The 22,249-nt window shown below is 39.6% G+C and overlaps 1 protein-coding gene across 9 annotated transcripts in view; it reads left to right on the forward strand.

Annotated features, from left to right (window-relative positions):
* LOC117823970 (dystrobrevin beta-like) overlaps positions 1-22,249 on the forward strand; it is a 42,884-nt gene that overhangs the window by 17,388 nt on the left and 3,247 nt on the right. For 3 of the 9 annotated variants that reach the window (XM_034699281.1, XM_034699279.1, XM_034699280.1), the window contains 15 exons: positions 910-1,064; positions 1,263-1,362; positions 1,649-1,815; positions 3,850-3,974; positions 6,007-6,075; positions 6,558-6,635; positions 6,883-6,970; positions 7,198-7,277; positions 7,460-7,573; positions 13,341-13,437; positions 13,708-13,728; positions 13,960-14,113; positions 16,516-16,605; positions 18,523-18,570; positions 20,967-20,999. In XM_034699281.1, the coding sequence (XP_034555172.1) occupies positions 910-1,064; positions 1,263-1,362; positions 1,649-1,815; positions 3,850-3,974; positions 6,007-6,075; positions 6,558-6,635; positions 6,883-6,970; positions 7,198-7,277; positions 7,460-7,573; positions 13,341-13,437; positions 13,708-13,728; positions 13,960-14,113; positions 16,516-16,605; positions 18,523-18,570; positions 20,967-20,974 (1,394 nt within the window). In that variant the 3' untranslated portion in view covers positions 20,975-20,999. Of the gene's footprint in view, positions 1-909; positions 1,065-1,262; positions 1,363-1,648; positions 1,816-3,849; positions 3,975-6,006; positions 6,076-6,557; positions 6,636-6,882; positions 6,971-7,197; positions 7,278-7,459; positions 7,574-13,340; positions 13,438-13,707; positions 13,729-13,959; positions 14,114-16,515; positions 16,606-18,522; positions 18,571-20,514; positions 20,928-20,966; positions 21,000-22,249 lie in introns of those variants that run through there. The other 6 variants (XM_034699283.1, XM_034699282.1, XM_034699284.1 and 3 more) reach the window with 3 other exon arrangements.

Below are 22,249 nucleotides of genomic sequence, written 5' to 3' on the forward strand. Positions count from 1 at the left end.
TATTCAAAAATGAAAACTCCAAACTGAGCCCTTGATAAATTCTAACCCGGATGAAGAGTGTAATTTGGGTGTCTGCGAGAGCTCTCAAAGCTAGCTACTTAGAAGCTGAATTCGTAGCCAAATCAAAAAAGCCACACACTGTGGCAGAGACATTAATATTACCTGCAAAAGCCATTGTAAATGAGATGCTTTGCCCTGACACAGTTAAAGAAGTAGCAAAAGTTCCTCTCTCAGATAAAAAGATTCATAAATTGAGAGACTAAGTGTGTAATTTTGTAACACTTTTGGTTGGTGGTGTGACTCAGGATTTTTTAAATGTAAGAAATGTGCCTTGGCTCATACAAGGTTGAAAAACACTGCTCTAAAGCATGTGCACAAGCTGATCAGATGATCCTTTATCCTAGTTTTAAAATCCTCCAATCAAATTAAAGAATCCAGTTTTAGGCGACCCTGAAGCTCAAACCAAGAAGAGGGAGCTAAGACATTAAAAGCACTTTTATCAAAAACAGAGCAAGTCAGAGGAATGACCAAAATAATTTGTCCATGGGACCGAAGATGACAGCCACTGACAACTTTAGGAGTCAATAAGGAGCATAAATAAGACGGCAGCTCCTGTAATACGGTCCTATATAGAAAGATATACCAATGCTTCATTCTCCTGTTGTGTAAGGAAGACAAGCCTACCTTTTCATACAAGATACAGGGATGTGTGCAAAATCCTAAACCAGAAACAAACCACAATGCAGCATGGTACATCGAGTCCAACATTTTCAGAGAGCTTGAGGAAGCATGCATATAAAGAACATCACCATTGTCAATTACAGATACATGTACAGTTACAGTTACATGTAGTTAGTCAGTGTAAGTGCAGTGCTGTCCTGATGTGTGTGTCCGTGTGTGTTTCTGTAGATGTGTTTTCTCAGGTATCAGACTCCAGCGGTGTTTTGGATCAGTCCAAGTTTGATGGATTCCTAAGGGAGGCTCTCAAGCTGCCCACTGCTGTACACGAAGGACCGTCCTTTGGCTACACACACACTTTAGCACGCTCATGCTTCCCACAACAGGTACACTCACACAGCTCATCCACTTGTTCTTTATTTAAAGGTTATTCATGCACAGTGTTGTATTCTACTCTGTGTCTCTGCAACCACTTTGATCGTCAGCCATAAGAACTTCATCTTAATGTTTCATTTCAGCTTTTTTTGTGTGACTTGTTCTGTGTCTTTGAGGAGTTCTTTCTTTTGTAACTGTTGTTCATGTAGAAGAGGGTGATGCTCAACATGTTCCTGGACGTCATTGCTGACCCACCACAGTGTCTTGTCTGGCTGCCTCTCATGCACCGCATGGCTAACGTGGAGCATGGTACTTACACACGCACACATACACACAGAGACACACACATACATGCACATGCTGGCTCAAGTCCTCTCTGCATCTATATCCAAAATTTCCTAAACGTAAAGCTCAATTTTAACTCAAATTTGTACTGTTGGTTAATGTTATATGAGATGATGTAAGGTAACTGTTTCAGAAATAAGGTCCGTATAAGCAAATCTACACGGTGTGATAACCACAGGTGAATCTGATCGGCCATTACTGTCTCACATACAGGACTCCAGAGATTTTAATTATGTCCTGTCTCTCTCAGTCTATCATCCCGTCACCTGCTCCTTTTGTCGAGGCAACGGCATGACCGGCTTCCGCTACCGTTGCCTCCGTTGCCGTGGTTACCAGCTCTGCCAGGACTGCTTTTGGCGTGGCAACGCCAGCGGCTCTCACAGCAGCCAGCATCAGATGAAGGAGCACTCATCCTGGGTGAGTCAGTGTGCACCTCCATCTTTGTGTGGACTGTTGTGGATTTAAAGACCATGGACTGTAATAAAAAAAGATGGACAACACGACAGCTCCCCAAAAGTCAAGACACAATGTTTGGCGTTCCCTTGCTAACTGCAGACATACCTACATAGACGTAGCTGCTCCTTTTTTTTTTTTTTTCCCAACATTGTTTTTAATGGATTTTCAACAACTTTAGACATACATATATAAACATTCATATACATATCTTCACATATATGTGCACAAATACAATACAGAACACACACACAAAAATGCATTAAGAAGGACATAGAGGACTAAACAGATCTTACATCCACACATATAAAAGAAAAATAATAATAATTTAAAAAAATACATAAATATATATACACACACGTATACATACATACATACATACATACATACATACATACATACATACATACATACATACATACATAACATAACATAACATAACATACATACATACATACATACATACATACATACATACATACGTATACACACAGACATTATTTACATACACATGTATATAAATCAATGATAACCATAAAGAAATACAAGTACGTAATAAAGAACGTAGCTGCTCCTTTACTTTGATCACTTGTTCTTACACTGAGGACATTATAATTGGTATTATTTGATATATTCTGAGCTGAGATGTGTTCACAGAAGGCCTTTAGATGTATTTATATATTTCTCTGCTGTATCACCGCTCTGAGCTGGAGAAACTGTATTTTGTCTTTTTAATGTACACAAGGAAAATGACAAATAAACCAAAATCTTGAATCCTAAAGCTACAGTAGTACTCTAAAAGTAAGCCTGAAGGAGGAAGTGTTTTTGATGAAGATATTATGCACTAATAGATGAAAACATAGTTATTGAATTATTCATCCTCACCCAGGCTCAGCATAATTTGGCTCATTAATGTTTCAGTTTCAGGGATAAATCTCTTCACTAGTGCAGCTCCTGTCTGTCCTCATCACAGGCAGCTTATCTTAACAATCCTCTGCAGACATTTCCATTTCATTGTCAATATGAGTCAGTTTTTTGGAGTATTTTATTCTCAGTTTGTCTGCTTCATTTCAGTTTTATAGCACAGTTTTTTTTGTACTTTCTCTCCTGTCTGCTTTGGTAAGCTGCATTCATCATAAGAATTAAATCTGACACCAGAACTTGAGATAATCTTCTGATCTCTTAATCTCTGGGCTTTGAAAAGGTTTAGCTTGATACAAGTGTAACATTTGGCTTTTATTTAAACAAGATCAAATGTACAGCAGGGATTCAGTTTGAAGTGAGGCATAAATATTTATTATCTCTCTCGTCATCCACTGTAAGCACTCGGCAAACTGTTGGTTTGTCCTTTCATTTATTTGGATCCCTTTTAGTGGTTACCAGCACACCAATTTTCCTTCCCAGAGTCCATGAAATAAAGTATATAAATGCTAACTTATATATATACAGGTCTTTATAGCCATGGCATAGTTTAAAATAACGTTAACTTCACATTTATCACACACATGCTCAGTGATCGCACGATAAGGAGAAACAAGGAAATATAACTTGGATAAAGCTCTTACAGATCGGTCTATAATCACTTTATAAACTGGCAGATATTATGCAGATAGGCATGACAACAAGCCTTGAAAACTCCAATCCAGCTAACCTTTCTGACATCACCTGTTAGCAGCACATTTACATATTTCAGAAATCATCACAGGATTACAGATTTTTATCAGGACAGATCAAAGTGTTTTATCCATGGAGTTGAGTCCTTCCCTTGAATTTAGTTTACAATGCTGCATAAACATTCAGGGTTGCAAATATCAACAGTCACACAGTCCACGATTGCTCTCTTGACATCTGTGTTTCTGTGTGTGTGTGTGTGTGTGTGTGTGTGTGTGTGTGTGTGTGTGTGTGTGTGTGTGTGTGTGTGTGTGTGTGTGTGTGTGTGTGTGTGTGTGTGTGTGTGTGTGTGTGTGTGTGTGTGTGTGTGTGTGTGTGTGTGTGTAGAAGTCGTCTGCCACAAAGTTTGGTCGAGCCCTGAGCAGGACTCTGGGCTGTGTGTCGTCCAGAGAGCCACCTCATCCGATTTTCCCAGAGGAACCTGAGAGGACCCTCAACCTCGCCAACATAGTGTAAGACGTCACAACAAGTGAACACACCTCACAACATCTCACACATCTAACATCTATACGTAATTACTAGGGATACACCGAAAAATTCCGCCACTGAAAAATTTCAGCTGAAAAATGGCCTAAAAATGCATTTTTGGTTTTCGTCCGAAATACTTTTATCACCAAAACAACACGGCTGAAAAACAGAATGTTGTGATGATGCAAGCAAAAACCGTGGCCAGTAAGCGCTTGTCTGGATAAGGGCCAACATGTCTGCATCCGTTATTCCTTTATTGCAGCACTAAAGCGTCTTCTAAGCAAAGAGGGTTATGCAACAGGGCGGATTCTAGCATTGGATGTTTAGGGGTGCTTAGCACTCAGAGCTGCCTGGCTAGCCAAGATACATTTCACTGTTTTGTACATTTTAATGCAATTTCATTCCAACATTTGTGAAAGATAAGTATAACACTTTTTGGGAAAGTCTGTGACTAAACCATCAAATAAGTTAATGGTCAGTCAGTCAGGAGTACAGTTAAAGGCTCTTATGAGAATGTTAATTATTACAGAAAATATTCACCTTACAATACATAAAGTAAGATTTACTAGCACACGTTTTGTACACAATAAGTTCAGACAAAAAGTCCCACCTCCAAAGCTAACCGCCCAGGGTTGCTCCGCCCCTCGTGCTGGGTCACACAGTTTGATTTTCCAAACATCAGTAGACTGGGTCACTACAAACCTCCAAGCGCTGGGCACACATTCATGCTAGCACACAGAGACTGCACTAAGCACAGATGTGAGTATGCTCAGAATTACTCCACCTCAGGTTTATTCCTCTCCTGAACTGTCATTTTTGAACATTTCTGTCTCCTTTTCAAACCCCCTTTCTACTGCATTTTCACTATCTTTCATTCTGCCTCTCTGTCTCTCCGTCTGGTGATCTTTGCCCTGTCTGTGTTTGCTCAGACTAGCACAATTCACCATTGCATGATTGCACTCAAAGCACGTGAGAGTGTGTTAGTATGTGAGTGTAAGAATGTGTGTTTTCTGGGAGGAAGGCCTTTGTGTTTTCTAGAGAGGTACTGCACTCTTAAATGTGGTTTTTTTTGAGCTGTGAACTTGATGATGCGACTGTGCTGTTAAGAAATTTAGAGTTTTATTGGCTTTACTTAGAAAGTTTTATAGACATCAGCAGAGAAGAGGTTAAATCAACAAGCTGCAGCTACTGTTTGAATCAGCCATGAACCGAGTCAGTGCTGAAAGTCAGCTTGTTACTTTCCTATGTAATAAAAATTATTAACAAAAGAATGTGAACGCCCTCTTATTACTTTGTTGAGCAACTCAGCCTCAGTCATCCACATTCCCCAATCAGTTCTCCTCTTCAGTAGGGCTGATAGAAGTTCAACATAGTGAGGTAGACAGTGTAAGCAAGGCGATATATTTTGAAATTCAACTGTGGAAAAACTGTCATAGTTTAAACACCACTGTAGAAAAAATGTACGTTACAACAAGAAACGCTTGTGCTATACTCAAGTGCATCGATATTTGTCAGGCATCCAGCGGATCGCCTGTCAGAGATTAACCTGTGAGGTGAACTCCTTTTCATCTGAACAGATCATGAGAAAAATGTTAAACATTGTGTGCTTGAACCGTTCTGAGTTGTGTTATTTTCGGTTTAAGAGGTTCAGAGCACTTCTATAAAATCCTGAGGTCATCTGGGTACATCAGCAGGTTAGAAAACACCTGTTGTTAAACAAAAAAATAACCTGGAAATGGACATTGCTCACCTCAAAAACAGTTTCCTGTCTGATCAAGGCCTTACTCTATGTTTAAACTCTTGTTAACATCAGTCCTGTGCACTTTCCCTCTTTTATTTAAGTTATTTTTTCATGAATCTTTGCCCTTTGAGATAGAAAAGCTGCAAGGGATTGTGGCCAGATGTTATACCAGTGACTGCTGCGACGAGGACTGTAGCTTCTGTATTTTATGCATAACCCGCCGACCAACCAGCACCTCTGTCTCATGCATTTTCTGTTTGTGTTTGTGTGTGCAGCCCCACTCGCCCCCTTGGAAACAGCGGTGAGGCCATGCTGTCTTCAGCAGCCCCAGAGTCCTCCAAAAGGTAAACCTAAAGAGGAGAGAAGACTTTGTGATATTTAGGATTGTATTATTAGACGTTTGCATATGTCTGAGGGTTCATTAAACACTGCCTGAGTCAACAAGAATGAGCTATCAGTCGTGTCTTTCACTCACTTGTTCATGTTCTTCACAAGCTTTACATAAGATGCACATTTCATCTCTGTGATTTGATTGAGTGAAACAAAGTGTTACTGTCATGTGAAGAAACCAGACTCTAAAATTCAAGTCTTTATTAATTCTGTCGTTCTTAATTCCTATGACTTGAAAGCCTTGAAAAAAGCCTTGAAGGCCTTTATTTTCACTGTACATAGTACGAATGAGATTTGGGAGAGCAGCTCCTTTAAAGTGCACACACAATATAATATAACAACACAAGAGGTAGATGTTGTTGCACAAAGAAAACAAAGACAAGATGAGATATCTTCATCTGATGTATGTTTATGTCCTGTCTTTTCTTTTCTGTAGTTTGGCAACTGCTCAGCGTATGAACGAGGAACACGCTCTGATCGCAGCGTATGTGAATCGCCTCCAGAGCAGCCCAAGGTGTCACAGTTAGCCGCTTTTAGTGTTCTCACTTCAATTTATCTTAGTTAGCATGTTCTCTACTACCTTTCTGCTGATACACACACTGGAATTTCCTATTTGTCACATATAGTCGCTAACAGGTGAAATTGAACACATTCATACTCTCGTGATACCTGGAAAAACTGATTATTTGAAATGGAAAGATGTTAAAATTTGCTGTTTTTCCTGCTGTGTGTGTTTTTTTGTGTGTGTGTGTGTGTTGCAGTAGTGTAGACAGTCCCAGCAGACAAGATGAGGAGCACAAACTGATCGCCCGCTACACCTCCCGACTGGCAGAGACTGACAGCTCTGGAGTGAGTCAATGACACCTTATTCTTTCACACAACCAAGCTTGAAATACACAAAAGACACAGAACCAGGTAGTTTTATGATCCTTAAACACAGAGCTCTGTGGTCTCTCTTATATCTTAAAGCAAAACCTCTACACTGAGATCATCTTTAAGTTGTCAGGTGATCAATAAATAATCCAGAGGTTGGGTAAAACCAAACAAGCTCGAGTAATTTTAGGTATTTATTTCAGGTGATACCAAACCGGAGCATCAACTTTGACGTGAACAAACAGAAGAGGGAGCTCATCGCTCAGCTGGAGTGCAAAAACAGGTAAAAGAATGAACATTCAAGCTTTGTCTTGAGATGCCTTCCACAAAATCTGACCTGAAAGTCTACAAAAGCCTGCATCAGTGTGTGTCTGTGTGTGCAGTCCTGCCCCGGCCTCTCACAGTCTGCTCTGTCGAGTCACTCTCCCCCCGCCTTAGCTGACCAGCGTGTTTTTCTTTTCTCAGAGAGATCTTGGCAGAGATCAAACGTCTCCGCGCTCAGCATGACGCAGCGTGCCAGGCCAGCCCAGAGAAAGGCACCACCAACCCGACTCTGCTCGCCGAGCTCCGTCTGCTCAGGTAAACACCGACTCCACCAACCACCAGTCTGCTGAGGAGCTGTGCTGTCTGCTCCCCTGCTGCATGTACACAAACTCTCACTATTCTTTGATCTATTTTCTTTTGTTTTACAACTGGAGTGTCACCAAAACATCATTTTCAAAACCAATCAAAGTTTCCTACCCACTCCCACTTCCACTGCGTTACTGTGAGCCACAGTGTCAGATTTGGCGGGAAGTCTACTCTGTTGTTTTGCTGCACAGAGGGGGAGTGCTTTATGGCAGATGGTGATGACAGATGGTGGAATTTTGTGTAAAGCCAATGTAGAATTCACTTCCAGCATATTTATGCTTTTCAGGAAAAACAAAAAAAGGAAGAGGAGGGAGACTTCCTATAAAACAAATCTTCCTCTGAAGGTGTTGCTCAAACTTATGTTTAAGGATTCTTGTGGTTTTAAGTGCTTATGTGATTTTTTTTACTTAGTACATTTTCTCGTTAAGCGTTTGAAATGAAGTCAACCTCCCAGAGGCTGCAGCTGAAAATCAGCATGTATGGCTAAATCTGACACTTTACATGATTGAGCTGCTCTCCCTTTAATTAACCTGCACGGCCTCTTCTTGAAGGAAAAAGAGAATTCAGGTAAAAAAAAAAAAAGTAACCTTAAAGTCACTGTACCTTGATTTTCATATGATGATGCTGCATTAGTGCAGTAAAGTGAAACTGAATTTGTGAAATGTCCTAAACATGCCAGTTAGTGGCCCTTTTAATGTGAAGCCATGACCACAAGGGGGCACTAAAATCAAGTGTTTTTCAGAATGATAGATTGCTGGATGGATGGATGGATGGATGGATGGATAGATGGATGGATAGATGCGTAGATGTTCTTTATTGATCTCAGACCATGTTTGTGGACTACATGCAGTAGCTTTAATCCCAGTATGCACTCTGTGTTATTCATAAATATTGATTTAGTGCTAGAATATTTAATTAAGATATTACAATTACAACTACAATGTCATTTAGCAGACGCTTTTATCCAAAGCGACGGACATACAAGAACAAGAACAACACAAGCAAAGATCTAGACAAGAGGAAACAAGATCAGTAAGAGTAACAAAGTGCTTCAAGTCCATTTGGATGCAGGTACTGCCAAGCAGTGTAAAGGCAATGCACAAAAGTAAATAAGGTTTTTTTTCTTTTTTTTCTTAATAAAATAAGGAACATCTACAATGAAGCAACCAGACAATTTAAGACCTTCCATTATCATCATCAACAATTAACTTGTCATCACTACAATAATTACCAAAGTATAAGATATGCTGCAATGAATGTTATACATATGTAATGACACTTGTTATCTGACCTAAACCGCATCTGTAGTGAAAACTGAAACAACCTAATGACACATTTAAATTGTCACATAATTCAAAGCAGCTATTAATGCTGTCGCGGACAACATAAGATTCGTAGGAGACATTAAAATGCAAAACAGAGTCGTTTTAGGGGTGGGCGGTATGACCTAAAATTCACATCATGGTATTTTTTTCTCAAGATTTGATTTTATTGGCAAAACGCAAACTTTACAATACAGGTCCCTTAATTCAAACATCTTTTCATGTTTTGTGTTTCAATATGTTTATTAAGGAAAACAAGATCTCCACAAATCAGCCACATAGACATTCAATTTTCATTTTGCATTTTTTAAGGAACAACATTAAATCGTGGTATTACAAATATAAAGGTGATCACACACACCTCTATGCATGTTCACTCTCCTCTCTTCAAACAAGCCTAACATGCCATACCTGACTCATGTCTGTGCATGTGTTCATGTGTGGTATATATTGTCTAAGGTGTGACCTCTTTTCATAATCACAAGAATTTTCCCCTCCACTGCTTTCTTCTAAGCTAGATGATGTTATAATGAAGTTTACATCCTGTACAGTAACTGTGCACATGTGCAGGGCAGTTATTTATTAAAATGATGGATGCTTTCTCAAATGCATTTTTGTTTTCTGATAGTCTAGTTCCTGCATCCCTTCAAGGATTTCCTTTTTGTTGACAAAGATTCAGGACAAGCAAGCATTATTGAGGAAAATCTCCAGTAAATAACTCCGATTAAGTGTTCTTTGTTACTATCTGTCGCTCCTGCTGTTGGAAGTTTGAGTTTTGGATCATAAAGACTCAAATCTGGAGTTACTGTATGAGTCAGCCTAATTTTTTCACTTGTTTATTTACACATTTATCTTACTGTGTGAAGAGAGGCCAAGTAGGAATGAAAAGAGTTATGCTCCCACTTTAATGTCCTCTCCAGACCATATTCTGTTTGGAACAAAACGACTGTAAACACCTTTGTTTTCTTTTTTTCTCTGCTCTGTTGTCAGCTGACTCTTAAATCATGGCCTCTTTATGCCACCAGCTTTCTTTGAATACTTTGAATTCATCATACAAGTGCAGTTTGAGTCCAACACTTTGCGGCCTGTATGATGAACTTCCCTGATGCGTCTGCCATCTGAGGACCATTATATGTTTATTTTCAGCCCTTTGTGGTCTGTCTCAGATTCTCATCACACTCTTATATTACAGGCGGCTAACATTGCTAGATTTTATGTCCACTGAGTTTCCTCTTTCAACCCTGAAAGAAATAATCACCAAGGAAAATGCTCAGGTTTTATGACCATGGATTTCCCTTTCTTTGATCTCTTACCATCAATTTTTCCATCCAGTGTATCCACAGATTTTTTATTTTTTCCCCGGTGCTTTCATCTGGCTCTACCTGAATCCAATTTAAGAAGCAATTGCTTCCTATTTTGCCCACAGGCTGTATAAACAGATGGACAACATAACAGCTTCCCAAATGTGAAGCCAAAACAATTAGAGCTGAACAGAATAAAGTCAGCATGCTAAATTTAATCTGGGCAATAGCACTGACTGGTCACAACAACTGACATGTTTCAGCTAGGGATGTATATTTTAAGTATTTTCTGTCATCGATTTTTGAAAATGTTAACGATCAATTATCAATTAATCAATAATAAAAAAATATTATTATTCTTATGTCAAAAACAAGGCCAAATACATTGTTTTCCCCCTAAATTATATTTTCTACAGCAACAAAATGCATCTAACTGACGTTATTGAATACGGTTACATGTTTAACACTGATTATCAACGATCAGGCTCATAAAAATATTCTCCGGGGACATAGTCTTATAAAGTGAAAGCTCATAATACTAACAGAAAAGTACTTCAGACTTACAGTGTCCAGTTTTCTGTCTACTCGTTCTTATTGAGAAAATTAAACATGTGTGTTCGGTCAGGTATCAGCCTGGAGCACAACCGGGTCATAATCAGTCCAGCTGCAGAAAAGCTCAGACGGCTCTTATGTTGCTGCTCTGCAAACATAGCGTACTAGCAATTCTCAACAGTCTGTTGGCTTTGTATCAAAAGTGGGGAAATGTCCTGTTTAAAGTTGTTAACCTTCGTGTCCGTGCCTTTGTTGGCAGCAGTTGCGTATCGATCCTCTTTAAAAAGCAAACGTTGAGACCTGAAGCACAGCCGCAGCCCCCAGCTGAGCGTCTCCACTGTGTGCAACACCTTTAACAGCTGATTCACATCCAAACATGCTTTAAACTTGAAACACCTCCCTGAGAGCTGAACAAAATATGAGACCACATGATGTTTGTTCCACGTGACGGAAAATTGAAAACAAAAATGCATGTTTCAAGTAATTTCTCAAAACAATCAATTAAACAATAATCGATTAATTGTGTACATCCCTAGTTTCAGGACAAAGCCTTCCTCTGTGTTGCAGGTAATAGCCAGACGTGCCCCTTAAATACAGGAAGTGATCCTCACATCTACAAAATAAAACTTTCAGGTGAAAAATCACAATCACATATCAATATATATCACATATATAAGAAGGGGGTAAGGGGGTCCAGATAAAATACTTTAAAAGACATTTCATTAGCAAGGACCACACCATCAACAGGATGTAATTTGACAATGATTTATTGATTTAATTGGAATAGAGATTCTCGATTTGACGTTGAACCTCCTGCCGTTGCTGGTTTGGGGAAGCTTGAAGGGATCCGCCGTAGGCACAACAACCCCCCTTAAAGAGCCCTATGTATAGTAGGAAAGAAAGAAAGAAAGAAATAGGAAGAAGATGGGAGGGAAGGTTGGATGCAGAACTGGAGAACGAAGGGGAGGAGAGGGATAGGTTTGAATTTATAAGAGAGCCGGAAGAGGTGTGGTTGAGGTGTGGTCCTGCTCCTGAAACTCTGCTGTAAGGGACCCCTTAGCATGCTGACTTTTTTCTTCTTCTTTTTTTTTCTTTGCATTTTTCAAGTTTATTACATACAGTTAGTCTAACGAAGAAAAATAAAAGAAGAAAAATAATCAAAACTAGACAGATGGATAAAGTAATATACAACAACCAATGAAAAGGATAATAATAATATTAAATAAAAGTAAAATAATAATAATACATTTTCAATAAGATTGCAAATTACATTGAAATCAGACTTACATTGAATTTTGATTGACTTCTTACACTTGTAAAATATGGGAATTCATTACCATTATTAGTGTGAGTGACATCCAAGGGGGCTTAATTCATATAGTTAGTTCAGCGAGTTGGGACATGGGTCAAACTAGAAAGTCAAAGTACACGTCAAATTGTTGTTGGTTTCATGCTTTCATGGTTTCTATCAATGAATTTACTCTCAAATGAAGCGTTTAAGACGCACTTTTGATATCTTTCTTGTCATCTAAGGAGTTGGCTGTTTCCTCTACCAGTTCTTAGTCCAGTTAGGAACACTCTCGTCATAGATTTAACCATTTATTGCCAAATGGAAATACAGTTATGCTTGGCGCTACAGGCTCTGCTTAAGTGCTTCCCGGGTTAGCCGAGCAGCCTACTTTGGCTTTCCATGGAGTGCATTGTAAAATCCCCCGCAAGGGTAAAACAGACATTTAGACTGTACAGGCAGTTTTGGTTGTGTGGATCGGAAACAATGATTCAAACTGCAGCCTGACAGCTGAAAGCAGCTGAGGCGTATGACTAATGTATCCTGCATACTAATGCAAAGCTTCATTGACCAGTGATTGAAAATTGACATTTGACAATCGTGAACATCTCAAAAGATCGATGTTGGAGCATACTCTGAATCTGCATCCCTACTTCAAACCAACACAAGAATCTGTTCCGCTATTGGCTGATCTTTCCTGTTTTATTTCCAAGTTGAATGTGTGTTTTGGTTAGAGGGAGGGACAGACATAAACATAGCAGCTCTAACAGCTGATCACTGCTGCCCAGACTCTGGCTCAAGAAACGTCACCAGTGCAATACTTCAGTGCCTGTGGCGAGGGTGAGACATATTGTCCATTCTTTGTACCCAGTCAGAGAAATACAGTGTTTTTCAGCCTCCTCAGTAATGGCACAAACTAAGAAGTCTGCACTGGACTGTGCTACTTCTGTGCCCAATGTTTTGATCTCACTGATGAAAACTAAAACTGTTCATGTGGCTTTGTGAAAATGAACTCCGTAAATCAAATTTTGGGATGCATGACATGGATGAAGTGTAAAAGAAGCAAGTCATTCTATTTCCAGTGTTTTTTTTCGGCTTCCTGTCTTTTAGTCTTGTCATCGTGCCTCTGCAACCTCAAATCAATATGTTATTTTAAATGTTGTCTCCTGCCGTCTCTGAGTGCTTTGGCGCTGTAACTGCTGCCTCCTCACTCTGTCATGTAGCAGTAATGGAGGGTTTGCTGTGTGTTGCAGACAAAGGAAAGATGAGCTGGAGCAGAGGATGTCGTCTCTGCAAGAGAGCAGGAGGGAGCTGATGGTACAGCTGGAGGGACTGATGAAGCTGCTCAAGGTGACACGCACACAAACACACACCAACACCAACACACACACTTTAACTGTCTATTGTTTCTAGCATGGTACCCTGTCACACACTAGAGGGCAAAGTCTCCCTCTTTCTTCACACCTCTCTGTCTGTCTATGCAGTAACAAGCCTCGCTTTTCCTCCTGCTATTTCCTCCTTAATAATTCCACCTTTCCTTGCTGACTGTGTCTGACCTTTTCCTTTTCCATCCTTTTCTCCCCTCTTTGTTTTCCGACCACTCATGTTGTGGCCCTCTAGGATGAGGAACAGCGACAGGCAGTAAGTGTACCCCCCTTCATGTTTGCCTCACAGTGGTGTGAATGTGGGAGTTAGCTCGGATGTCATGCAGAAATGTCAAAATCAATCATCAGTCATGTTCTGTTTTTACCAGCTGTGACCAGATTTTTCACTGTACTGTGTAGATGACGTCAGCTGCAACAAAAATGAAAAGTTAGCTGTCTCACAAAGCAGGAAGTGACGTATAACAAGTCTTATAAATTCTTCTCTCAGGCGCAGGCGGCTGGCTCTTCTCACGCCTCTCCTTCCCGACCGAGTCCGTCAACCGTCCGCTCTGTGGGTGCTGCATCTCCCCACGTTCACATGTATTCTCCTCAAGACTCCCTCGCTGGAGTAGGGGGTGACGTCCAAGAAGCTTTTGCCCAAGGTAAGCATTGCACACATTTAAATTTCAGATCTAATGGAAGGGGGAAAAGTTGATAATTATAAGTGATCAATTTAAAGGGAAAGTCCCATTATTTTCAACCCTGATAAATACACAAGATACATGTTTGCTGGGATTTGTTCCATCACTTTTTTAAGCCTCTCAGCTATTTCCTAGTTAGGCTGTTTATTTATTTTTATGTTACAAACAGCTGTGTGAGTTGGAGAACACTTCAACACCTGCTGTTAAATTTTCAAGTGTAGGTGATTAACTAAAGGTTAACAGTCAATTGTTGAACCCAGTTACCCTCAACACATCAATCGACACATTCAAACGTTTTTTTTGTTAAAGAGAAGAATTTTCATGCCTGCACATGGCTTTATTCTAATCCTGACATTTTGCCTAATCTAAATATGCATGGATGCAAAAACATGTAAATGCTCCTGGGCTTGGCTCAAGCGGCAACCTCCGGTCTAAAAATATGAGTTCAATGCAGAAGTGTTAAAAACTGCAGTTCATCAAGGTTCCGCTTGAGGCTGGCTCCGGAAGTACCGGAGACCACATACACACCAATTCAAAAAAGACGATCTTCACAGCAGAAATAAACATGTTTACAGCCTGGTACAAAAAAACAAGTGTAGTCTGGAGAGCTCATTTCTCGATTGGCTCACACTGTAGGGGGGCGAATTTTTTTCTAACGCAGCAATTTCGAAGATATTGAGATTACGAGTCTTCCAATGAGAGGCACAGCTGACTTGATTGGCAGGTGGGAACACTGTAGCTGTTGGCTAGGAGGCTCAAAGCCCGCCTCTTTCCGTCCCAATCGCTCGACAGCAGCAATATGGCTGCTGCCGCCGATTGGCTTCAAACAGCGCTTCAGAAACAGATGGGTGATGTCATGGATACTACTACCATATTTTATTCAGTCCATCGCTTGGCTTGGCTTAATGTTTTAGTTGCACGCCCATATAGGGGGCGACCCGCGTTTGATTCCAGCGGCCCCTTGCCCTGCATCTCACTCCCCAACTCTCACTCAGTTTCCCCCTCTATCCACTGTCTTGTCCTCAACAGATCAGATGAAAAAGCTTCCAAAAGAAATACATATATAGAAATAAAAATAATAATGATAAAAAGTAAATAGTCCTGCACTTAAATCTCCACCATCAGCTTACCCTCACCTTCACCCCAACTCCATTAAAACTATGCCAAGATATAAAGTTTTGCAGGGTTTCACATGAAATCAGAACAGGTGATCTGAATGTGCAGAGGCTTATTTTTGTGATCCAGTACTTGAAATTATCCCAAACTGAGAGTGCAGAATCAAATTGGTAGCAACCAGCTGCACAGAATTGTCAAAATAATGGTTAAATTTTTTTTTTTTTATATGACATGTCACAACTCATTCAGTTCATTTATAAGAGGGTTATACAAGCAGACATCTCTCTGTCTCTGATCACCTGTAGAGCATGCATCAGTCGTTATTTGTAACAAGTATAAGGAGGTAGAGACCGGTTTGAGATGGCCCACTAGTTTATTGATTGCTACTACATAAAAGAAAAAAAAGAAATGCTGTAATGGTTGGAAAGTATACCTGGGCCACCCAGCAGAGTGAAGCCCATGTGAGGGAAACACTGAGTACTTCAGATAAAATGTCACTCTGTAGGTATACAGAGAAATCTCTCATTCCAACTCCTGATAAAAGGTTTATTAACTCTGTTTCTATATACGCCAATATTTTTGGTTTTGTCTGATTTCCAGGCTTGTTTCCTACCTGTATTTATTCAATCAGTTACACTACTCTCCAGCCAGTGTTTCATTTTAGTTTCACATTATTAGCAGTTCATGGTGCTGTGAACACCATCAGTCTGTAATCGAAACCAAATGACAGGAAGAAATTTTTGAAGAAGTAGCCTATTTGTCAAATAATTACGGTGTCAAAATCAAATATAGTGTTAAGTGAGAACACAAATGATCCGCTTTATCAGAGAGTGATTAGATTGCTAAGTTAAATGAAGTTGAAGTTTATTAAAACAACCAAATAATCACGAGCAAGGGAGAGATACATCAAAAGCTTTCCTCCAGCTGCTCCGAGCCGCACAGTCTGTTTGTGTTTGATGAATTCTGCTCCGCTCTCGACACACTCTTGATGAAAATGTGCCTCGTGTTTAAAAATTACTGTTTTTGCTTCATCATTTGCTTCTTGAAAATTCTCATTACATCCTATGCAAATAAGGGTTCTGAGTGTTTATGGTTCTGATTACTAGGGTACATGTCGAACAGATCTCACAGAGTGAATCCAGGATCAGTATTCTCCACAAAGCTGTCCAATCAGTGTGAATGAAATTATTCAACTACGGCATTGAACACTGGACAATGATTTATTTTCTGATTTCTCGTCATCTCAGGCCCGAGAAGGAACCTGAGGAATGACCTCCTGGTAGCAGCTGACTCCATCACCAACACTGTGTCCTCTCTGGTCAAAGAGCTCCACTCTGGTACACACGCCGACTCTTACCAACACAAAATCATACACATCTCTGTATGTACTAGGGCTGCCATGATATCAGAATTTCCCCTTACAATTATTTTGGCCAATAAAAATAAATCTTTATGCAATCAAAAAACTTTGCATAAACTTGTTAAGGAAACTTTTTGGGGATCCGGTAGAGTACCACGCTCTCATCTGTCATCTCTTCCTATGTGATTAGCGCTGCAGTAGAACCCACATACTGCGGTAACGGCATAGCTGACTAGCTGACAACCATACTGAGTCAACTGTGGCTATTTTTTGAAACCGCCCACTATACTAGTAGTACGTGGGGGAAAATGGGGGTGGTTGTATCACTTTTTACTGTTTTGATGATTGCTCATCGAAACATTTTTCAACAATCATTCCTACATTAAATTGAAGCATATGGTGTTGGCTTGAAATGTGTATCCCTCTCATTTTCCAACTCATTGTAACAAAGAGGAACTATCAAAGACACAACCAACCCCATCACAACAACATAAAGAACAAAACAAATAGGCCGAACAATAATGGCCTACTCAACTAGGCTACATGCAGTCACTGTCTGGATTACAGTGATGGCAAATGTAGGGTCTGCGCACTCCAACTAATTTCACCATGCATGATTTTACCAACATAGGGGTTGGTTGTTACATGTGACAACCAAGCATCAAGGCTAACAACCATCTAACCACTACTTAGCTAGCTAATAAAAATCTAAACTATAGCTTTCCCCTCACACTTTGTAAGGGTAACACTTGTTTTGTTATAGATCCATCGTTTAAAAGCCTAGAAGAAAAATACTGAGGAGCTAGATATTTACAATTTGACATGAAAAACACAAAAAGTCCTCTCACCTCAAGTTCACCTGTCTTACTCCAGAGAAGACTATGTTGGCTAGCTCTGATCCTAATTCTGGAAATGTCCATACCCCAATTTGAGAGACAGTGCCCTCTGGTGGCGAGATATAAGGAGTGTGCCAACCAACCTGTGTTACAACCAACCCTGTTCTCCCCTACTGATTTGGCCATATTTCAGTATGTAGTATGTGATCAAGAGCAAAATCAGCAGTATGCCAAAACTTCCCAGATGTCGTACTGATTCGGAAACATTTCTCGGTATGCATCGGACCAGTCTCAACTCGCGTACTGTTTCCCAAAATGCACAGCACTCGTTCCGCTTTTTCTTTTTTCTTCTTTTTTACATGGGAACACTTTGTTTTTAGGTGCTGTGAAAACTATTATATTCCATATAAACCACTTCTTAACTTTTTTATTTTAAGTGATGCTAACGAAGCAGTTTCGCTATCAGCTTGGTCGTTGTTTACATCCGCTTCCTAAACCGGAAAATCCAGTGACGCCTGGCCAAGCATACTGCAAAACAGAACAGAACAGTCATACTACATACTAACTTCAAACGCAGTATGTAGTAGGCAGTACGTACTGCCTACTACATTTCTAGGTAGCATGTAGCAGGCCGTTTCCAAAACAGCCCAAGACTTCTTCTACGTTTGCGCCTGATGCTTCTTCTTCGTCTGTCCTCCGTTTTACAGTGGGCGGCAACCAGTGTAGAGGTTCACTACTGCCCCAAACCATGACCCAATAAGTTACAGGGTATTGTCATATGCTCATTTTTAGTACAATATCAACATTTCATGTTTTTTAAAGACCATTATCCTCAATATTTGCGACTGCCCTAATATGTACCCAAACAGGCTGTGCAATATTATCCCTCAGGTCCTATTTCTACCTTTTTGTGGCTCATAACATTTCCTATTTTCACAAATTTTAAAAATATACTTAATATTTTCATTGAGTGATTAATGTTCACTCATAACACTAATAATAAATCTTAAGGAAGCAATCAAAATATACTTATGTATTTCATCTTCTCCTCTGAGCAGATGATGTTCGAGAAGAGGAGGAGAGACTGCTGAATGGGAAGGACAGAGGTAAGTTAATCTCCTCACTTCCTCACATCCTCTTTCCCCCAAAATTACCATCCTCTCTCCATGCTAACACATCTCACACTAATACCATCATTATAATGCTCAACCTTAGCTCTATGACTAGCATGAGTTGCTTCAGTGCTGCTACATTAACATATCCTCCAACATAAGAGGGGAGATTCTCGCAGCCCTGCCAAACGTTCCCTAAATGTTCTCTGAAGGTTACAAACGTCTTGAACCTTCACAGAACATTAGGGATGTTCCTGAAATATGCTGAAAGTGCTTGAGTTAGAATTTCCTGGAAATACCTCCAAGGAGGACTTTAAAGTCTAATCATCATATTGCAAAATAAAAAAGAGAACACTTGGGATGTCAAGTGAAGGGTCCTTCTAGACTCAGTATAATATCAGGACTCCAGGGAAGGTCTGATTAGTTTTGTTACTGGAGAAGTGATAACTTAACCGATGTTAATGATGACCTTCGATGAAATCCCTGCAGAGCTTTGGACAACTCCAGCCAAGGTTTATATAGCAGAAAATCCCTGTGTGGGTGTGACAATAGTGCATCATTGTCTATACACTGTTTGATTGTTTTGTTCATAAATCATAATTTCTTAGTTAAATATTGAGGAGTGAAAACATAGTGTGAATTTAGTATGAATTTAAAATACTTCAAGCTCCTGTTAGGAGTTTTTAACTGGTTATGACACACTGAGATTCATGTGTCAAAACGATTTAGCATGCTGAAGAAACAGCCTTTGTGTTGTATTTTCCTTAGCAAATATTAATAATAAGAGATATTAGACTATAAAAAGACAGGAGGGTGAGATTTTCTGTCAGACAACACTACCTACACATGTACAGAATAAGATCAGCAATGAGATTAGACAAAATTAACACAAATCAAATGTGATCTGGTGCAGATTCTTGTCCAAAAGGTGGTGGATGAGTACATTTTTGACCTGTAATAAAAAATGTACCCTTACTGTGTCAAATCTGCAAGGCTAAGAATGCAGAGCTACTCAGAATGCTGCTTCGTCCCTAACAAATTACTTTGTGGAAGAAACACTTTCCTTTACAGTCCATGAATTTTAGGGGAGAATTGCATCTGTTTGAATGTAGTACCCTTCTACAGATACAGCAGACAATGCTGAGAGTATTGTCAACTTTAAAGTGACATGTGTCGGGGCACTGGTGGCCTAGCGGTCTAAGTGTCCCACGTATAGAGGCTATAGTCCTCGCTGCAGGGGTCGCCGGATCGACTCCCGACTGGTCGACTATTACCTGCATGTCATGCCCCACTCTCTACTCCCCACATTTCCTGTCTCTCTTTGGCTGTCCTATCCAATAAAGGCAAAAAAGCCCAAATATATAACTTAAAAAAAAAAAGTGACATGTGTCAGCTGGACAAACCTTAATTGCACTGTCATTTTGTTACTGTTTCTATTTTTTCTTACCACTTTGTTAGTTTATATTGTTTTCATTTTGACTTTGATTTTGTTTCCATTAATGTAAATTTGTGTATGTATGTATGTATATATATATATATATATATATCTGTGCGGTGTCCTTGAGTGCAGAGAAAGGCGCCTTTAAATAAAATGTATTATTATTATTATTATCATCATGACATTTGTCAATAATCCAAAGTATTGTTTTCTGCATTTTTCTGTGAATAATTGTTGTTTAGCACATGTCAGAAAACATCCATATTTGATACCAAAATATCTGAAAAATGTCCGTATTTGCTCAGATTAGTTGGGTTCTACTTTCTGCTTCAGTTTAGACATCACTTTTCTCATGCAAGTCTATCAATCTGTCAGATGCTTTACAAACATCTGAAAGAAAACAGTGAGAATATTCCAGTTCTTCTGTCCCTTTGCTAAAGTTTCTAATTCCCTTACTCTTGCTGCTTTCCCTGCATGCCTTTCTGTGTCCGCGTGCCCAGATGCACATTCTCTATACGACTCCACTCATGCTCCAGGTGCTCTCCTCTGCACTGCAGCAAGCTTCATTAACGTGCCATCTCATTAGCCGTGCTTTATGGAGCCCCTCCCCCTCTTTACAAGAGGACCGCCTGCCGAGACGGGACTTCCTGGTTGGCTCCCGGGGCTCAGACTTAACACTTGTTAGAATACTAACCTGCTGTACTAACCCGACCGACCCCCAAACAGCCAGACAGACAGGAGGCCAGGGTTCAGTCCCACGATCAATGCAGTTAAGTTTGAAAGTTTGAAGATAAAGTCATGTTTTAGACTTTCCACAATTGAGTCCAGTCATGTTTGATTTGTTTCTCGTATGCTAACAACCGGTCTGGTTCTTATTACAGTTTCTGGCATTAACCAGTAGCATTTGTTTATCCCTCTGCTAAATGCTAACAAGCATTTTTTCTCTCTATAGCAGGTTAAAATGATCGCAGGACAAGCTAAGACGGTAAGCAATCCAGTAAAATGACTTTTGATGACATAATACAAAGAGAAATATCTTACTAAGACAATTTCCTCTCATTCTTTTGTCAGGTAATCATAAAACATTGAGCTAATATGTTTTGAAAGCAAGGCAGACAGAAATATTTCTGCAATAAAACACAATGTCTCCATCAAAGTTTTATGGGGAAAACTGGGAATCATTTGATGACTCAAAGCAACAACTTGTTTATGACTTTGAACTTGTTTGCACAGGCCTCCAAATGGCCTTTTTTTTGTTCTTTCCATGAAGCTCTTAAAGCTCCTCTTGACATTTCAATTGTCAGTGCAAAGAGAGCCTTTAATCGAATGAATTAGACTACAAGTTAAACAAATTGGATACAACTGAACAGACAGAACCATGCTAGCAATTTTACTATGTTTCCAATAGTGTTGCAAGGCTAAGCTAAAGCTTTGATCCCAGCTTTATGTTCACCGACAATTCCAAGAGTGGTATCAAGTGTTATTTAAGTTGCAGTTTTGTGAATATTTTAAAAACTATGTCAACAGTCGTTTTCAAATTTGTCAAGCAGTCAGATAGTGAATATATTTCTTCAACTGTGTGGCGATCCTCTTTTGTATTTCCCTCCATGGAGGAAAAGACATTCAGCTAAAGTGAAAAAGATGCTAGTGTTCATGCATGAGCACAATGCCTCACGTTATTCCCAGGACAGGATGGCATCTCAGGGCTTTAAAGAGGAACGCCTCATGAACTGGCCTGCCTGCTCACCTGATTTCAACCTTACTGAGAACTTGTGGTCAATAATAAAGGAGATAATTTACAGTGATGGCAAGAAATTCAGCTCAAAAGAGCGTCTTTGGAAAGACATACAAGGTACAGCTCACAGAGTCATCAGAGAAGTCAGCAGAAACCTCACTAAATCTGTTTACCAGTGACCTCTGACTCTCACTGAAAGAAAAGAGGTTATATTGGACATTTGAGAAACGCTTTAGTTTTGAAATGTTTCAAAGACATTAACAGTTTTATTTTGTATACAAATCTAAAGAAAACTGTTGTGTTTGTTGAAGTTTGAATACAGTTGTAGTAAATATTATTATTTTCAATCAATAGAACATTAAAAATGGTGCCTAGTTTTTAATTTTCCCAAGTTAGATGCTCTTATCACCAACTTGCATAATAATTTGGCACACTCATTTCTGCAGATTCTGCATTTATTTAAAAATACAGCCGAAAAGCATCATTTTAACCACACAGTT

This window comes from Notolabrus celidotus, chromosome 13, assembly GCF_009762535.1.
Source record: "Notolabrus celidotus isolate fNotCel1 chromosome 13, fNotCel1.pri, whole genome shotgun sequence".
Lineage (NCBI taxonomy): Eukaryota > Metazoa > Chordata > Actinopteri > Labriformes > Labridae > Notolabrus > Notolabrus celidotus.